Here is a 16,290-nt window from a genome sequence, read left to right as displayed (position 1 = left end):
TTTTTTAATAAATAAAATAGAAAATTATTAGTTCATATCACTTTATCACTTAATATTAATAATTTAAAACAATTTAAATATTAATAATTTCTCTCCAAAATTACATTTATTTCCCTTTTTATAATTTTTTTAATAAATAAAATAGAAAATTATTAGTTCGTATCACTTTATCACTTAATAATTTTAATTTTTAATCTAAAAAATATTAATTTAATTTCTAATATGTACCGAGTATATTGATAAATAATTATAATATCATGACCGGTGATCTAAGTAACAAATTAAATAAATAAATAAAAAATCTCGAATTTTAATCATGTGATTATATCTATATCTCTTATCATTCTCCTGACTAGGGTAATTATGGTAAAAAAGTTGTAAAATTCAACCAGAAATTGTAAAAATGTATCGAATTTGCATTTAATAATTATTAATATGAAATAATAAAAAAATCTGTTTTTTTTTTTTGGGGTATGTTTTTAAAGCTTCCGGTTTAATTTGGTTTATATTTACCCTAATTAACCTCAGGAACGGTAAATAGTTGCGGTAGAAATAGTTTACTGTTGCAGGTGACGAGTAGAATGAGGCTATAAATAGGCGCAGTGGCTGTGGCTGATGCAAAAGAATATCACAATTTCTTGTAATTCTTTTCCAAATTCTGCGTTTCCCAGAAAAAGAAAACGCCTCAAGAAGAATCGAATCCCACAGCCCAAATTTCATTACTTCATTCATTTTCTCTCTCATCCTAGAGAGAGAAAGAGAGAAAAAAAACGCCAAAAACTTGAACCCTTCTGTTTGTTACGATATAAATCATTCCTCTGCTTCCATACACAGTGCTAAAAAGCTCCTTTTTCTGAAGAAAAGCCTCTTCGAAACTTGCAGAAACTACTGCTTCCCCTGTCAACTCTGTTTTTTTTTTTTACCCTTTTTAGATTCTCTGTCTGTCGCCGTCGCCGGCCGCCGTCTTTGGGTTGATCACTGCTGTAATGGTGGCGCATTAATTTCTGAGACTCCACTAGCTAACCCTTTTCGATTTGAGCTCGTTTATGGCGATTTGACCCCACGAAAGAAGAATAAAGTTCTTAAAGGCTTTACTCTGTTTTGAGATTTCTTGCTCTGTTTTGGACTGAACGGTAAACAGATCTGTTTGTTTCTTTTTTGGGTGTTGAAGACAGTGACGTTTCGTGTAAGGTTTGTTGTTTTTAAGGGAAAATTGGGTTTTTTTTTTTTTAAATGTTTTTGTTTTCCGTTTTTGGATGATTTTGATTTGGGTTACTCTGTTTTTGGATCTGGGAACTTTGTCTTATATTAATGTCTTGTTTTGCGTTAATTTCCAACAGATCTGTAAAGATTTAGACGTTTAGAAAAATGGTGGGACAAACACAAGCAGAGGAAGCAATTGTTCCGACCGCCGCGAACGAGGTGGAGCAAAGCAGCGGAAAGGAGAAAGGGGGAGAACTTGATGGCGGAGAACAACCACAAAACTCTGTTTTCCAAATGAAAAACCTCCTCTGGCACGGCGGCTCCGTTTGGGACGCTTGGTTTAGCTGCGCTTCAAATCAAGTAAAATTCTCCCTTACCTCACCGGAATACAGCTCTGAGTTTCCCCGGGAAACCACTAAATCTCTCTCACTCACTGGATTTTGCCGAATTTTTACAGGTCGCTCAAGTGCTTTTGACTCTGCCCTACTCATTTTCACAGCTCGGAATGCTCTCCGGCATCATTTTCCAGATTTTTTATGGGCTGATCGGAAGTTGGACGGCGTATTTGATCAGTGTTCTGTATGTTGAATACCGTAGCAGAAAGGAGAAGGAAAACGTCAGCTTCAAAAACCATGTCATCCAGGTTCCTCCATTAAAGCTTTCTCAGAAGCTTCGAATTTCGTAACCCACTACAGTTTGACTCGAAATGATGAAACGACGCCGTTTTTTTATAACTCTGCAGTGGTTCGAAGTTCTTGATGGGCTGTTGGGACCTTACTGGAAGGCTGTGGGGCTCGCTTTCAACTGTACTTTCCTTCTATTTGGATCTGTCATCCAGCTTATTGGATGCGCAAGGTAACGATATCAAAACCAAAATTATTAAATTAAGTATTTTATTTGTGTTTTATATATATATATATAATTAATTAATTAAAAAAAATGGAAATTGAGCTGAAATAATTTAAAAATGTTTTTGGTGAGGACAGTAATATTTATTACATTAATGACCACTTGGACAAAAGAACATGGACATACATTTTCGGAGCATGTTGCGCCACCACTGTTTTCATACCGTCTTTTCACAATTACCGGATTTGGTCGTTTCTCGGCCTCGGAATGACCACTTACACCGCCTGGTACATGGCTGTCGCCGCCCTCGTTCACGGCCAGGTCCTTCTCTCTCTCTCTCTCTCTCCGCCGCTCTCTCCGCCTTGTCTCTCTCTGAACTCTTGCCTTTTTGTTTGTTTAGGTTGAAGGCGTCACCCATTCGGGGCCGACAAAACTGGTGCTTTACTTCACTGGCGCCACCAATATTCTGTACACCTTCGGCGGCCACGCTGTCACTGTGTAAGCCCCCTTTTTTTTTAAAATATATATATATATATATAAAATAAAAATTATATTTGTTTTGTTTATTAATTTATAATTTTGATTAATTATTACAATAAGATTAAGGAAAATGATGACAGGGAAATAATGCATGCCATGTGGAAACCCCAGAAGTTTAAGTACATTTACCTTATGGCCACGCTGTACGTTTTCACTTTAACGCTTCCGTCTGCTTCCGCCGTCTACTGGGCTTTTGGCGACGAGCTTCTTAACCATTCCAACGCCTTCTCTCTACTCCCCAAGAACCGCTTCCGTGATGCTGCCGTTATCTTAATGCTCATTCACCAGGTCCGTTCCATTTCCCCGTTTTCTTATACTTTGACTTTGACTTTCGCGTTGACTTCTTGTTTATTTTCCTCTTTAATCTGTTGTCTTTAACATTAAACCACAATTTTGGCATTTAAATTTTTAGGGTTTTATGTTTTTACCCATAAATAAATTAATCGAGAATAATGCGATGTTTGCATACCCGAAAGCCCTAAGAAATGCATGGAAAATAGGGTTAGATAGAACCCGTTTTGAAAACACTATTTGTGAGATCCCATGTCGAAAAAAGGTGTGGAAACCTCTCGCTAGCAGACATGTTTTAAAAATCTTGTGGCGAAGCTCGAAACGAAAAGTCCAAAAAGGACAATGTCAGCTAACTTTGAAGTGTGCTTGGGGTGTTACAAATAGTATTAAAGTCAGACACGGGGCGATATGTCAGCAAGGAGGTCGAGCTCTAAAGGGGGAGGACATAAGGTGGTGTGCCAATAAGGATGCGGGGCTATGAAGGGGGTGAATTGCTAGATCCCCACGTCGGTTGGGGAGGGGTTGTTAGGGACAATGTCTGTTAGCGATGTACTTGGGCGGTTACACCCCGCCACCATTTCAAATCCTAATTTCTTTCTTTAACATGCAGTTCATAACGTTTGGGTTTGCATGTACGCCGTTGTACTTCGTATGGGAGAAAGTGATAGGAATGCACGACACAAAAAGCCTGTGCCTAAGGGCGTTGGTGAGGCTGCCGGTGGTTATCCCAATATGGTTCTTAGCTATTATTTTCCCTTTCTTCGGACCCATCAACTCCGCCGTCGGCGCTCTTTTGGTTAGCTTCACCGTCTACATCATCCCCGCCGTCGCCCATATGCTTACTTACAGAAAAGCCTCCGCCAGACAGGTTTGGTTTACTTTAAATTCAAACTTCAAAAAAAAAAAAAAAAAAAATCATTATATTATTTAATTTATTAATTGTAAAATGATCCGATTCCGGCAGAATGCGGCGGAGAAGCCGCCGTTCTTCCTCCCAAGCTGGACGGCGATGTACGTATTGAACAGCTTCATAGTGGTGTGGATCTTCGTAGTCGGGTTCGGGTTCGGCGGGTGGGCCAGCATCACCAACTTCGTACGACAGATCGACTCGTTCGGCCTGTTTGCCAAATGCTATCAGTGCAAGCCGCCCTCCCAGGCCCCTCCGCCGACACATCGTCCCTGAATCAACTCGACTTTTACTTTGTAACATAACGTCATAATTTTCCTCTTTAAAAAAGGCTTGAATTTTCATGTGTGTGTCTCGGATTTTTGTTCAATTACATTTAATTTTATCTATTACTTCTTAGTGTAGTTCATTTTAATCTCTAATTTCCTAAATTATGTGCTTTTTTAATTTTATTTTATATATAAGTTAATGTGTTATGTCCATGTTCTTATTAATATATCAATATTTTCCTTGTTTTCTCTTATGTATATGTGAGGTTGCGAGGGCAAAATTGTAATTTCCTTCAAATAAAGACGTGTTCTTAAAATGTTGAATTAAAAAAATACCCTTCCACGTTATTGTTTATTTAAAAAAAATAAAATTAAATACCAAAAAATATGTTTAATGTTCTAAAATGGTGTCAAATATTCTTTTTATTTTCGATAACACCCTTAAAAAACTTAATGATAGTTCCACGTTTTAAAAATATTAAAAAAATTTAAAGTAAAATTAAAAAATTTGGAGATAATTTATTAATTTTTGATATTTTTTTTCAAATTTAAAGTTCAAATATATTTATTTTATTAATTTAACATAAAATAAACTAACTAAATATGGTTAATTATCATAAATTAACTTAATATAATTAAATGTTTGAGAGTGGTTGCATGAATAAAGAAGGGAATATGATTTTTTTTTTTTTTAATATTATAATATATCATTATTAAAAAAGAAATTAAATAAAGAAAGAACAATCCTGGAGTATGGGCTTTTAAACTTGTGCCCACAAGTCTAGTGGGCCACATAGTGGGCCGAAGCCTTGAAATTTAAACGAGCCCAATTCGTAGCTATTAATTGCTATTCTCAAACGACATGTCGTTGATAAAGAGCGCCAATCTTATATAGTGAAACTTTGTCGTCGTGATTCTTTTACAGGCGCTTGTTCGCTCTGCTTCATCTTCATCCGTCCATGGCTTCTCTTCCTTTCAGACTGCTTCCTCGTTCTTTCTCTTTCTCCAAATCTGAAACCCTAGGAACATCTCTGCGTGCTTCTTCTACTGGTTCTCTTTCAATCTCTACAACTTCGTGTCCTTCTTCAATTCCTGCTGGTATGTATTTGTTAGCTTGATTCAAGTGTTTTCGTTTCTTCTGTTCACTTTCGATCGCTTAATTTCTGTTCTGTGTGTTGCTTTTTCGGTGTATTGTGGCAGAGGTGATAAGAAAACGGAGAAAGGAAAGCGGTTCAAGCACTCGTTCGTAACTGTATGTGTCTCATCTACTCTCTTCGTTTTCTTCGATTCTTTTTCTGACTGTGAGTTTCTCTTTTGTCTTCGATGTGTTCTCTTTCGTTTTTTGTTTTGATTTCTTTTCGGAGGGGAATGATCAGGCAAGGCCTCGGGACAAGACGAAAGGGACGCCGAGACGAAATCAAGATCGAGATTGATGAGTCTCTTTTCTCTAGATAATCTTGGAGCATTCTAATTCTGTTTATTTGAATGTGTTTTTAGATTCAGAAGGTACTTCCACTTCTTATATTCGCATTATTCTTATATAAAATTTTCAGCCACTCATTAGCTTCTTGAATCTGTTGTTCGTTTTCAGTCTACTCGAAGGATGGTCTCTCTCTCTCTCTCTCTCGCCTCCTCTTGCTTTTAACCATTTCCGAGGAAGACTCTGAGTTTTGCTGCTTCATAGATAATCTTTGCGTCATTATCAGGCGTTTGTTTCGAAGGGAATATAAGTAATCTTCCTCCTCCATCTTATCGAAAGCTTGAGTTGAGCTATTTGAGATGGTTTTACAAGTTTCTTTCCAATTGTCTTAGTTTGGTTTTACAAGCAAGCCTCAATTGCTTGTTCATCTGCTAAGATCTGAGCGGAGTTTGGGACGATTTATCCATTACTCTCTCTGTAATAGACTAACGGAGATTACCTAGTTTATTGCACATCATACCTTTTAAAAATATAAACAAAGAGTAGTTACAACCTCGGATAGACTGTTTCCTGTGACAAACAAACGGTGAAGTAATCTTTGCCGGCTTTTGCAAATGATATATTTCTTAATTCGATTTCAGCCGTCTATGTTGCTTTTTATATGTGTTTTGGAGGTTTCTAATGTCTCTCTATAGATCGAAAATGTCTTTCCTGATTCATCAGTATCAGCCAAAGCCTTTTAGATAGCTATGTCAGTATCAGAGATAACTGAGGATGAAGAAGAGGTATCTAAGTTTATTGATCCTGAAGTCCAAAAGGAAAGAATCCGACAAATACTCAAGTACCAGAAATCTGTGTATTCTTCATCTTCATCTTCATCTTCATCTTCATCTTCATCTTCATCTTCTTCTATCTCAACCTCGGCATCATCTTCCAGAAGCTGTAGTTTACTAGACTTGATGAAAGCAGGAAACACTTCTCTCAGGAGATTATTTGACATGCAGCATACTAGTTTGGCCACCTATTTTGATAAGTACAGTGGATCACCCACGATAAAGCCTATACCATTATGGGGCAGTGATTCTGATGTAGAAACCTGTGATGCTTGGGCATCCATCAAGATCGGACTCTCACATGATTCTAGATCTCGCGGAACTAATTGCACATCAAATGGTATTTTCATGGACAGAAACACAGGGCCTCGGAATAGCACGGTAAGGGTTAACAAACACAAGTTAACTAGGAAAAAGTCATTTCGGAAGCTACCTGGATTTGGTCTGCTATGGAGAAGCGGAAGATTTAGAGTCCGGATCAGGTGGAGACGACTTCGAATTATGATATGTGGTAAAATATTCTAATGTTGACTAGAATTGTTTACTGATCTTTGATGTTTACATTATAAGGAATTTCTGCTCTAGATGTCTTCAGTACAACACCCGTGTCGGCAAATCTCCTTGTTATATTGACTAATCTTGAGATCTGTCCATAGGCCCCAGCTCCGGCTAGTGAATTCGACGGTGATGACTGATCATTTCTGCCGATCAAGGTATTTCAATGGAAAGCTAGAATTGGGTCCATTTGACCCTATTTTGATATTACAGCTGCGTTTTGACCATAGCTGATCAAACCGATCCTAATGTATCTTGATTTAGTGGTTCTGAAATATTTTCTAGCGGTGTCATACTACCTGGTGTCTGGCTTTAATACCATTTGTAACAGTCCAATCCTCGTTGGCACACCACATGTGTCTGACTCTGGTATCATTTGTAACAGTCCAGTCCTCGCTGGCACACCACCTGTGTCTGGCTCTGATATCATTTGTAACAGTCCAATCTTTGTTGGCACACCGTTGGCACACCATCTGGTCCTCTCGGTGGGCTCTCACTAGCACACCACCCTGGCTCTGATATCATTTGTAACAGTCCAATCTTCGTTGGCACACCATCTGGTCCTCTCAGTGGGCCCTCACTGGCACACCACCCAGTGTCTACAAATAATTTCTGCTTTGGCTTGTTACATATCATCGTCAGCCTCATGATTTTTAAAATGGTTATAATATCTGCTTTGGCCGGTTACATATCGTCGTCCGCCTCATGACCTCATGATTTTTAAAATGGTCATAATATCTGCTTTGGTCTGTTACATAGTCACCTCATGATTTTTAAAATGATCTTTTAGAGAGATTTTCCTGTTACATATGGTCGTCAGTCTCATGATTTTTAAAATGCATCTTTTAGAGAGAGATTTTCATACTTTGTTGATTTTTAAAATGCATCTTTTAGAGAGATTTTCATACTTTGTTTGATTTATTTCTCTTTAAACGAGAGATTTTCACACTTCGATTTATTTCTCTCTTTAATCAACGACCTTTAAAATGCGTCTTTTAGAGAGATTTTCATACTTTGATTTATTATTTTCATACTTTGATTTATTTCTCTTTAAACGAGAGATTTATTCATTTCTCTCTTTAATCAACGACCTCGATTTTTAAAATGCGTCTTTTAGAGAGATTCACACTTTGATTTATTTCTCTCTTTAACCAATGTACAACCTCACAACATGTGAGATTCACACTTTGATTTATTTCTCTCTTTAACCAATGTACAACCTCACAACATGTGAGACATCTTAGGACAAGTGAATGATAGTGCGGCAAAGAGCATCCCTTCCCTTCTGAGGCATCTTCAAACCTTGATGCTTCTCCAAATGGGCGATTTTGTTGAAAGCATCCCTTTTTTGAAATGCATTGTGGCAGGCAGTTGTTACTCTTGTTTTGAACTTCCCGACACAGTTTCAATCTTCTCGAGATTGAAGTGGTCGAGAGAGAAGACCAACCAGTTCAATTTTGGCAATTTCAATCTTTTTTGAGTTTTTTCCTATGTCTTCTGTTAAGAACCTACCGCTAGCAATATTTGTTAAATTTAAGATTTCTCTTCTGCATTTTTCAATGCAAGGTTAGGGAGAGCTTTCAATTCTATATTCAATTCTATATTCTTAAAGCTCTCTTCCGTACTTTTAAATGCACTTTTCAATCAATATAGAATCTCACAATTATTTACTAACGATAGAGTTTGAAATATTGCATCCAATCCATCAAAAAAGGGAACATGCCTAAGGAAGCAGAAGCTAAAAAGACTATTTTCATCACTTGAGTAACAACACAGTAATTGAAGTCGTTGTATCTCCAAGAGGCCAAAAGAACAAGACAGACACGATGGCCAGTGGCCAGCGTTTTTGGCAAGTAAGCGCAGTAAGAAATAGGACTGAGTGGACCCAAAAAATTTACAGCCCATATTTTTCAAAAAAATAAAAAGAAAAAAAGAATAGGAAGAAGAGCTTTTCTTCACCATAAGGCTCCTCGGGAGGCAAAGAAGCTTCGTTGCATGCAAAGTTACCAAATTGAAGGGGCGTGCTGGCTGGGTTACAAAATTCGTCTCCAAAACTAACATTTTGTGGGATCACTATTATTATTATTATATTATTTTACTATTATTATTCAAGTAATGGAATGGCCATTCTTCTGCTGCTGCCACGAAGCTGCTGCAAGATATTGTGGCCCATGTACTTCATCTTCCTTTGATCGTTTACTTGGAAATGATCTGAACAAATTGTAAAATAATATGGTAAGAATATATCTATAGCAACCTAATTATTTTATATATCGAACCACCCCAAATTACAAGAGGCATCCTCAATGGCACACCATCCGGTGTTTGGCTCTAATACCATTTGTAACAGCCCAAATCCACTGCTAGCAGATATTATCCTCTCTGGGTTTCTCCTTCCGGGCTTGCTAAAGAGAGGTTTCTACACCCTAATAGAGAATGCTTTGTTACCCTCTCCAACCGATGTAGGATCTCATAAAATCCTTTTATAATATTTGGGTTCAGTTTTTCAAAATCGTGCTCCTTTACAAACACATTTACCATAGCAATCTAAAAGCAAATGGCTACGAGAATAGAAGTCGCCTAAAATACTAATGGGTGTAACAAAAGAAGGCAGAAGGGAAATGTTAATATGTTACAAATGAAATAAAGACAAGGTTTGCTGGGTTACCTTGGGGAACTCAGCCGCTTCTGAACATGCTGCTGCTGCTGCTGCTGATTTGCCGAATCAGAATTGGCACTCCCAGGTTCATCAGAAGCCTGAAAGCGTTTGTCAGTAATCACACAAAATTAAAGAGCCATTTTGCGGAGCAGAAGAACTGAAATGACCCATTAAGTTGGAAAAAAAAAAAAAAAAAAAAAAAAAAAAAAAAAAANATAGAAATAAAAGTTGTGAAGTGCAGCTACAAAATCAAATCAACTACATGGGAGGTACTTGGATAAGGGGTAGAAACTGGGGATTGACCACCGAGCTCATACCTTTTAATCATTTTCCAGAGGCTTGCATAAGAGGAAGCAGCATTGGGCCTTCAGTGTTTCGGTGTCATCGTTCCATCTCGATGCAATGAGATGAAGTAGAAAGGGGGAGGAGGTTGGGGCAGTAACCCCCCATCTGGAAATTACTTTCCTACATACCCTTTATCCAAGCATCACCTATGTTTTTGAAGCAGAAAAATCAAATCATCTATCCGATGGATTATTACTAGTAATTCGCACCTCGGAGTTGTTCTCTTTATGCGAAACATCTTCCTTCGGCAATTCGTTAACTGCAGGAGCAACAGTGTCCCATAAAAATCCATTTTCGGCTCCAATAGAAAGCTTATCGAGATCTGTATCCACGGGTCCCAAAAGAGGCTTCATATGTGCAGCATACTTATCTGTAATCAGTAAAGATACAGAATAATATATAACCATGGAGCAATATTGTTCATAACTTCCAAACCAGACATCTCAAGTGTTCACGTGGAGAAGGAATTTAGATGATAGGAGTTTTACCTGCCAAATTGTGAAGCGCATTCTCAGCAGCTTGTTGTTGAGCATCTTTCCTTGTCTTACCCAATCCAACACCAATCTTCTCGCCAGTAAACAAAACCTGAACCAAACATTCAGAAAAATGAAATCTACCACATTCTGACATGATTAGAATGGTCAACAACACTTGTTTAACTATGTTTAAACAACGCTTATTTCGATCCTATTCCACCAGCTCTTGGGAGGAAAAAAAAATCTATTTTTTTTCTTCTGATACAGAAAATATGTATTGTTTTTCTTTAACACAAAAGGCTGCAAAACCAAGTTAAGTATTCAAAATACATTCCACTTTCGTTCATGTACAGTTGAAAATTTTCTCTAAAGACCGTATATTTCACTGACCTCAACTGAAAATTGCAAATCCTTGCTGGTACTGACAACAGTTTTGAACTCAACCTGTACAATGAGGCAAAGTGAGAATTGAGAAACATGAGGTGAGAAGCAAAACCGTATAAAAAAACCGGCACCCTGTACCTTTGAGCTACATCTACGACCAATATCTTGTAGAACTCCAATGTATAAAGAAGGGGGCGGAGGTATGGTAACTTTCCCTGCTTCAGTTTGATACTCTTTGTTATTGCTAGTTGCTCGATTTTGAGATATAGCAACTCCTGCCAGAACTTCAGTCAGGTAAGACCACGAAAATAAATAAATCAGAGGGAGAAAATTGTCACATTCTTCACCATAGGCACGTAAAATGTGAACTGGTAGTAGAAAAACCTTGTGAATTGTTGCTAGACCGTGGTTTATCAGCTTTTGAAGCATCAGACTCTTGAACGAGGCCTGAAGATCGACTATTTTGAGGTCCTTTACTGGAGTCGTCATCCACTAATGAACTTCCTTGAACCTGTAATCCGCATGGTGGTAAATGTCCGGGCATTCTGGAGAGAATTGGGGGATCACCGAAGTTCTGTGTCCTGAGATCTATACCAGGTTTCATTGCAAGGAGTCCTCTCTTCATGTCATGATCAGCAGAGAGATCTCGTCTGATAGGGGCCCCGAGCAAACCAGGCTCTAAAAACAATATGAAGGAACAAATGAATTATATTACCCTCTGGAAAGAACCAAATCATGTTAAACCACCACAGAATTAATTATACAACTAAAATTAAAAAAGTAAATTATGGGAAAGTAACAGAATGACAAAATGGAAGTTGGTTTCTCATTTTAAAAGAAAAGGTAGGCAAAGTAAGAATATAGAAGGCCATACTTTGAGAAGGCAGTAAGGTTCTTAAAGATTTTGGTCCAATGACATTCGTATTAAGAGGCAGCGGCAACTGAGGAGTATCTGCTCGAACATCCGTTTGGCTTGTAGTAGGGTTATTGGCCATGTCTATTACATGCTTATCATCCTGAATGTAAAGAGTTATATAAAAAGATCTTCAGTACTCATTACACCAATAAAATGGAACATTTGGTCGAACAGCATGTATGGAAAACTCACCGGTTGATTCAGTCTCCTTTCCACTTCGACACCATTCATTCCTTCACAAATTGGAGCATTCACATTCTCATTGGATACAAAGCCAGCTTCCTATCAATAATAAATCAGTGAAACAGTTAATAAAAATCCACCAATCCTTTAATGGCAAGGGAGGACATTCTTCATCTCAAATACCTCTGACATCAAGTAGCTGCTCACATCAGGAGCAGGAGGTAGATCAGCCACTTCATCTTCATAAGAAATTTCGAGAATCCGTCGCAACAAACTCTCATCAAATTCTCTGTATAAAGATAATTAGATCTGATTAGCCTTCGAAAAACGATAAAGACAAGTGTTCGTGTGGAGGTAGGTTGTTCCAGCTATTTACACTTACTTGAAGTAACAACCCCTGACATCGCATGCAACATTCCTTGCCACACAAAGAACAGGGACCACACTTGCTGCCTATTCAAAAGAAATATCACATCATTAAGCAATCGATTAATCTTTATCTTAATTTCTTTTTTCAAAAATATTAAAAATGGGACGGCATTTTCATACCTCTGCTTGAGGAGCATAGTAAGGCGTAAATGCTGGAACTACATGAACACGCGGTTGGTCTTTGTCTTCCCAAACCTTTGAACGGTCATCAATAACCATGGCCATCTTTGGATGACATGAACCGGATTGGAAGACATTCAGCAAAGATTTCCTAGAACCTGCCAAAGCCCCCCAATTTAAGTTGATGGTTTCAAGTTGTCAAGAAAGAAATGTAAGCAAAACTGCATACTTTTCAATTTACCTGCTATTAAAAGAATGATGTTACAATGCCTGAAAAATATTCTAAATTCAAAGACCTAAAACAATTGCAAATTTCTGCTTCACAAGAAGAGTTCGGGTGTTTGCATCAGCAATCCGTTAACATAAGTGAATCTAAAACCCTAATCCTGCTGGTATGTGCCAAGGCACCAATCTATAGAATCAGTAACTTCCAGTTCGAAAAAGGATTATTACCTGATTTAACACAAACAACACGATCAAGAAGCTGTTTTGTTGCAATGAGGTGAGCTTCTGGATCAAGAAGCCTCCACATTTCTAATGCATAATCTCTTTCAGCCATCGTACATACATAAACTTCAAATCGCTTACGACCCCTAGCAATCAAATAGCTTCTTAATTCTTCCCATGCAGGACGTAACCTCACAAGAACACTGGTATCACGAATCTGCAATGAAAATATGACTTTAAAATGATAGAAGATCCCCTAGGTCATTACAATAGGCCAACAGGCTCATCCCAGTCATTATCTCTGTGAATCCATATCAAAAACAGGTGTGTAAGTCACCACAACATCATACGCTTCATTGAAAAAGAAAGATTATGTCTTCATGTTCTTCATAGTATTTAAGTTGGGTTGCGATGGTTAAGGTCGGAACATATAAACGTTTTTCTATTCCAAAAGAGAAAAAAAGTTAATAAATAAAGACAAACCAGGCTATGGACTCGTATCGTTCTTATAACCGTTTGGAGATTTGAGTTGGAAGTGTATTCTATTCAGCTTGCTTCCAAGATAACTATTTTAGACTCAAAATTTCTAGGTTCTATTCTTCTCTCATTAAATTGGTAAATCGAGATGCAAAGCCCAAGATGAATCCAAGACTAATAATTAGGTCTATAAAAAGGGAGGAAAAGGAAAACAATAACAACAATAGATAAAAATTATTGACGCAACACCAGTAAATAAATAGCATCAGAATTAGAGACAACCTCTGGGTTGATGCGAGTAAGGACAATATTCTTGTCCTGCAATCTAATTATAGGACGAACTACTTTCTCGCAGTTGCCGTTTAGTGGAGGAACCTCCTCCAGCTGCACCTTGAAAATCCTTCCATTATCATTTACTGTATCGTGCTCAATATACTGTTTCAACAGCGACCGATCATCCATGTACCGCTTGAGTTCAGCAGACATTCCAGATATACGCAATGGATCTGTCTCTCGCCCAATCCAAAGTCGAAGAGCTTCAATTCTATCCTCAAAAGATTTCATAGTGTTTGCCACAATAAGTGTCTCGTCTAGATCAAAAACAATTGAAAGACACCTGAGATTTAGCATTCCTAGACAGGATAGATATAGGCCGCAGGGCACCGCAAAACACCAAAAGCACGGAAAGTTCTTTTGCTTGCTCGGCATTGCAACCAGGTGAATTTCCTCGTCCCCAATCAACACAATTGCCGTCTGTAAGTTTGGATAAGAACATCAAGATCCAAATCACAGACTAACTTCACAATATAGTCTCACTTGAATACGTTTTGTACACTCCAAAGTCAGAGTGAATTATTTTATCATTAAAAGAATTAACACAGCTGACCATCAGTATCCATATCACACATGCACAAAAACACGTACATTGTCTCTCATAACAAAACAAAACATTCCAAAAGAAAAGAAAAGAATTAAGAAAATGACTAAGACCTTCAATTCATGGAAGCAGGAGTAGTGAAGCTGGATCAAGTGCGGCTGCTCAACAGGCAAGGAAGATTGTAGCTTAGACCTGAGAGAAAATGAAGAAATTGTCTGAAGAACTGAAAGGGGAGGGCATCTCTCACTGGGCGGCGATATGCGGTGGATTCTAATCTCGTTGTTCGGAAACTGAAAATTCTGGTCTGTCGCCGGAATAGCGTCTAGTTCCCCAAGACGCACGTCGCCGTGAAAGACCACCGATTTGAACCCTAAGCGGCTCATTAGGAACAAATTATGGAAAACGTGAAAAGAAATCACAAAGAGAAGAGAGAAAGAGGAAGAGAAAACAGGGGCAAAGTTTGAGAAATTATTCGACACAGCAGTTGAATGAATATGGCGTCTCTCTATCTCTCTCTCTCTCTCTCTCTCTATCCTGTTTCTCCTCTTCTATTACTCTTCTCGTCAGTCAGTCTCTCTCTCTCTCTCTCTCTCAGCCCCACCACCACTCTCTCCTCCGCTCTCTCTCTCTCTCTCTCTCTCTCTCTCTCTCTCTCTCTCTTCTCCCAATTTCCTCTCTCTTTTTATGGCCTCAGGCCTTTGGTTTCAAACAAATGAAATAAGAGTAATGGGTTCGTATTTATAGGCGCCATGGTCCAGCTCCTATTTATAGGCTGTTAGCAAAGGTATGAAATTACGGGAATGACTACCCTTGCCTCCCTTCTCCAACCCGGCCCGTAATTATTCTATTTTACTTAATAAATTAAAATCTTAAATTAATAAAAATACATTTAGAAATATCTTTAAATTTAAAAAGTCTTAAAAATATTATTAAATACATTTACGGTTGGGGAGGAGACAACAGTTTATTTCAAAATTATCTTTAAATTTTCAAAAATCTTTAAAAATATCTTTAGAATTTTCAATAATACTCTTTTAAGTTTTTTAAAAATACTTTAAAAAACTTTTAACACTTTAAAATTTTTAAAAATACCTTTATAGTTAGCACTACGTTTCAAAAATACACATGAAATTTCAAGAATAACATTAATAAGTTTGGAGATAATCTATAAAGTGTTGATGAATGATTCTTGTCTATACATTGACGATAAGAATTTTTTGAATTTTTTACAAAGGTAAAAAGTGGAATGAAAATTTATTACTGTTTCTAGATAAAATTATGATCTAAAACCGGTGTAGTCGTGTTCAAGTCTTAATTTTTGTTTCAAACCACAATCACACAGTTGAAGTCTCATTTTCACTCAACATTGTAACAAATCTATACTTTTTAAGAATAGTTATGAAATTTGTACGAGAGTTTAGGCAAATTTCAACTTCTGAGATATTTTTTAAACAAACGACAAAGTTCGAGAGTACTTACCCAATTTTTACATTTTTTTCAATATATAGCTAATATGGGGGAGAGGCGTGAACCTCTTGCCATAACGAATACGTAAATGTCTTAATTGACCGTTATGTTTATGTTCATCTCTAAAAGAGATTAGAACCCTAATCCTATGGGTGTCTACCCCATTCATTTATTAAAAAAAAATTGGGTTTTTAAAATTTATTATACAACACACAAAATTAACCATAAATTTTGTCCTTTAACAAAAAAAAAAAAAAAAAAAATATATATTATTATTATTGAGGTAAAATTACCATTTTGATTTTTTTTTATTTCTCTTATTTTAACTTTTTATTATATATATATATATATATTCTTCATTTTTTTTTATAGTTTGGCAATATGTTTAAGCATTCTTCCAAATTAGAATTTATAGGTTTAAAATATTAATTTCTATTTGTTTTGACTTGATCAATGTTCTCAAATAGTTTTTTTTTTTTGGTAGTTACCATATTTTGAATTTTTATTTTTTAATTTAAAGATATTAATGACATTTTTAAATTAAAATATATTTTTATTTTTATTTTTAAATTTAAAGATATTATTGAAATTAAAAAAAAAAAAAAAAAAAAAAAAAAAAAAAAAAAAAAAAAAAAAAAAAAAA

General features: G+C 36.8%; 3 protein-coding genes across 9 annotated transcripts; 2 read left to right on the top strand and 1 right to left on the bottom strand.

Moving 5' to 3' along the window:
- The first annotated feature begins 635 nt into the window (after positions 1 to 635).
- Positions 636 to 4,199, top strand: LOC111803199 (auxin transporter-like protein 4). Of its 3 annotated transcripts, none has more exons than XM_023687499.1 (9): positions 636 to 1,133; positions 1,341 to 1,563; positions 1,661 to 1,846; positions 1,946 to 2,058; positions 2,190 to 2,373; positions 2,453 to 2,550; positions 2,673 to 2,880; positions 3,494 to 3,751; positions 3,848 to 4,199. In XM_023687499.1, exons 2-9 carry the CDS (start codon positions 1,369 to 1,371, stop codon positions 4,064 to 4,066), a joined length of 1,461 nt encoding a protein of 486 aa, XP_023543267.1. In that variant the 5' UTR covers positions 636 to 1,133; positions 1,341 to 1,368; the 3' UTR covers positions 4,067 to 4,199. The 3 variants fall into 3 exon arrangements, with proteins under 3 accessions (XP_023543267.1, XP_023543266.1, XP_023543265.1); XM_023687498.1 differs by having other exon boundaries at positions 636 to 1,186; XM_023687497.1 differs by having other exon boundaries at positions 636 to 1,191.
- A 760-nt stretch (positions 4,200 to 4,959) lies between these two features.
- Positions 4,960 to 7,210, top strand: LOC111803216 (serine/threonine-protein phosphatase 4 regulatory subunit 3-like). 3 transcript variants are annotated; one of them, XM_023687526.1, is made up of 5 exons: positions 4,960 to 5,157; positions 5,260 to 5,311; positions 5,436 to 5,565; positions 5,651 to 6,794; positions 6,883 to 7,210. In XM_023687526.1, the coding sequence occupies exons 4-5, from the start codon at positions 6,229 to 6,231 to the stop codon at positions 6,947 to 6,949; spliced, it is 633 nt and encodes a 210-aa protein (XP_023543294.1). In that variant the 5' UTR covers positions 4,960 to 5,157; positions 5,260 to 5,311; positions 5,436 to 5,565; positions 5,651 to 6,228; the 3' UTR covers positions 6,950 to 7,210. The 3 variants fall into 3 exon arrangements, with proteins under 3 accessions (XP_023543294.1, XP_023543293.1, XP_023543295.1); XM_023687525.1 differs by having other exon boundaries at positions 4,968 to 5,157; positions 5,424 to 5,565; XM_023687527.1 differs by having other exon boundaries at positions 4,969 to 5,157; positions 5,260 to 5,565; positions 5,651 to 6,823; positions 6,969 to 7,210.
- A 1,377-nt stretch (positions 7,211 to 8,587) lies between these two features.
- Positions 8,588 to 14,825, bottom strand: LOC111804005 (RNA polymerase II C-terminal domain phosphatase-like 2). 3 transcript variants are annotated; one of them, XR_002816452.1, is made up of 15 exons: positions 14,294 to 14,825; positions 13,586 to 14,056; positions 12,833 to 13,043; positions 12,380 to 12,537; positions 12,213 to 12,283; positions 12,014 to 12,119; positions 11,840 to 11,929; positions 11,606 to 11,747; positions 11,116 to 11,409; positions 10,870 to 11,015; positions 10,738 to 10,791; positions 10,360 to 10,456; positions 9,844 to 10,241; positions 9,536 to 9,624; positions 8,588 to 9,078 (listed from the first exon to the last, which is right to left on the bottom strand). XR_002816452.1 is itself a non-coding variant. In XM_023688646.1 (15 exons), exons 1-15 carry the CDS (start codon positions 14,561 to 14,563, stop codon positions 8,976 to 8,978), a joined length of 2,463 nt encoding a protein of 820 aa, XP_023544414.1. In that variant the 5' UTR covers positions 14,564 to 14,825; the 3' UTR covers positions 8,588 to 8,975. The 3 variants fall into 3 exon arrangements, 2 of the variants coding, with proteins under 2 accessions (XP_023544414.1, XP_023544415.1); XM_023688646.1 differs by having other exon boundaries at positions 10,081 to 10,241; XM_023688647.1 differs by having other exon boundaries at positions 10,081 to 10,241; positions 10,870 to 11,006.
- Positions 14,826 to 16,290: the final 1,465 nt, after the last annotated feature.

Source organism: Cucurbita pepo, chromosome LG10 (assembly GCF_002806865.2).
Source record: "Cucurbita pepo subsp. pepo cultivar mu-cu-16 chromosome LG10, ASM280686v2, whole genome shotgun sequence".
Classification (NCBI taxonomy): Eukaryota; Viridiplantae; Streptophyta; class Magnoliopsida; order Cucurbitales; family Cucurbitaceae; genus Cucurbita; species Cucurbita pepo.
Note: the sequence above shows the minus strand (reverse complement) of the source record. Positions and strands in the feature narration are given on the sequence as shown.

Excerpts from the sequence above, each read along its gene's own strand:
- LOC111803199 (XM_023687499.1), top strand. The coding sequence starts at position 1,369 with ATGGTGGGACAAACACAAGCAGAGGAAGCAATTGTTCCGACCGCCGCG. Across the intron at positions 1,847-1,945 it reads TCAAAAACCATGTCATCCAG|TGGTTCGAAGTTCTTGATGG; the intron begins GTTCCTCCATTA and ends ATAACTCTGCAG. Across the intron at positions 2,881-3,493 it reads TCTTAATGCTCATTCACCAG|TTCATAACGTTTGGGTTTGC; the intron begins GTCCGTTCCATT and ends TTTAACATGCAG.
- LOC111803216 (XM_023687526.1), top strand. The coding sequence starts at position 6,229 with ATGTCAGTATCAGAGATAACTGAGGATGAAGAAGAGGTATCTAAGTTT. Across the intron at positions 6,795-6,882 it reads AGATTTAGAGTCCGGATCAG|GAATTTCTGCTCTAGATGTC; the intron begins GTGGAGACGACT and ends TTACATTATAAG.
- LOC111804005 (XM_023688646.1), bottom strand. The coding sequence starts at position 14,563 with ATGAGCCGCTTAGGGTTCAAATCGGTGGTCTTTCACGGCGACGTGCGT. Across the intron at positions 11,410-11,605 it reads AACCTTACTGCCTTCTCAAA|AGCCTGGTTTGCTCGGGGCC; the intron begins GTATGGCCTTCT and ends TATTGTTTTTAG. Across the intron at positions 9,079-9,535 it reads AAGCGGCTGAGTTCCCCAAG|ATCATTTCCAAGTAAACGAT; the intron begins GTAACCCAGCAA and ends CAATTTGTTCAG.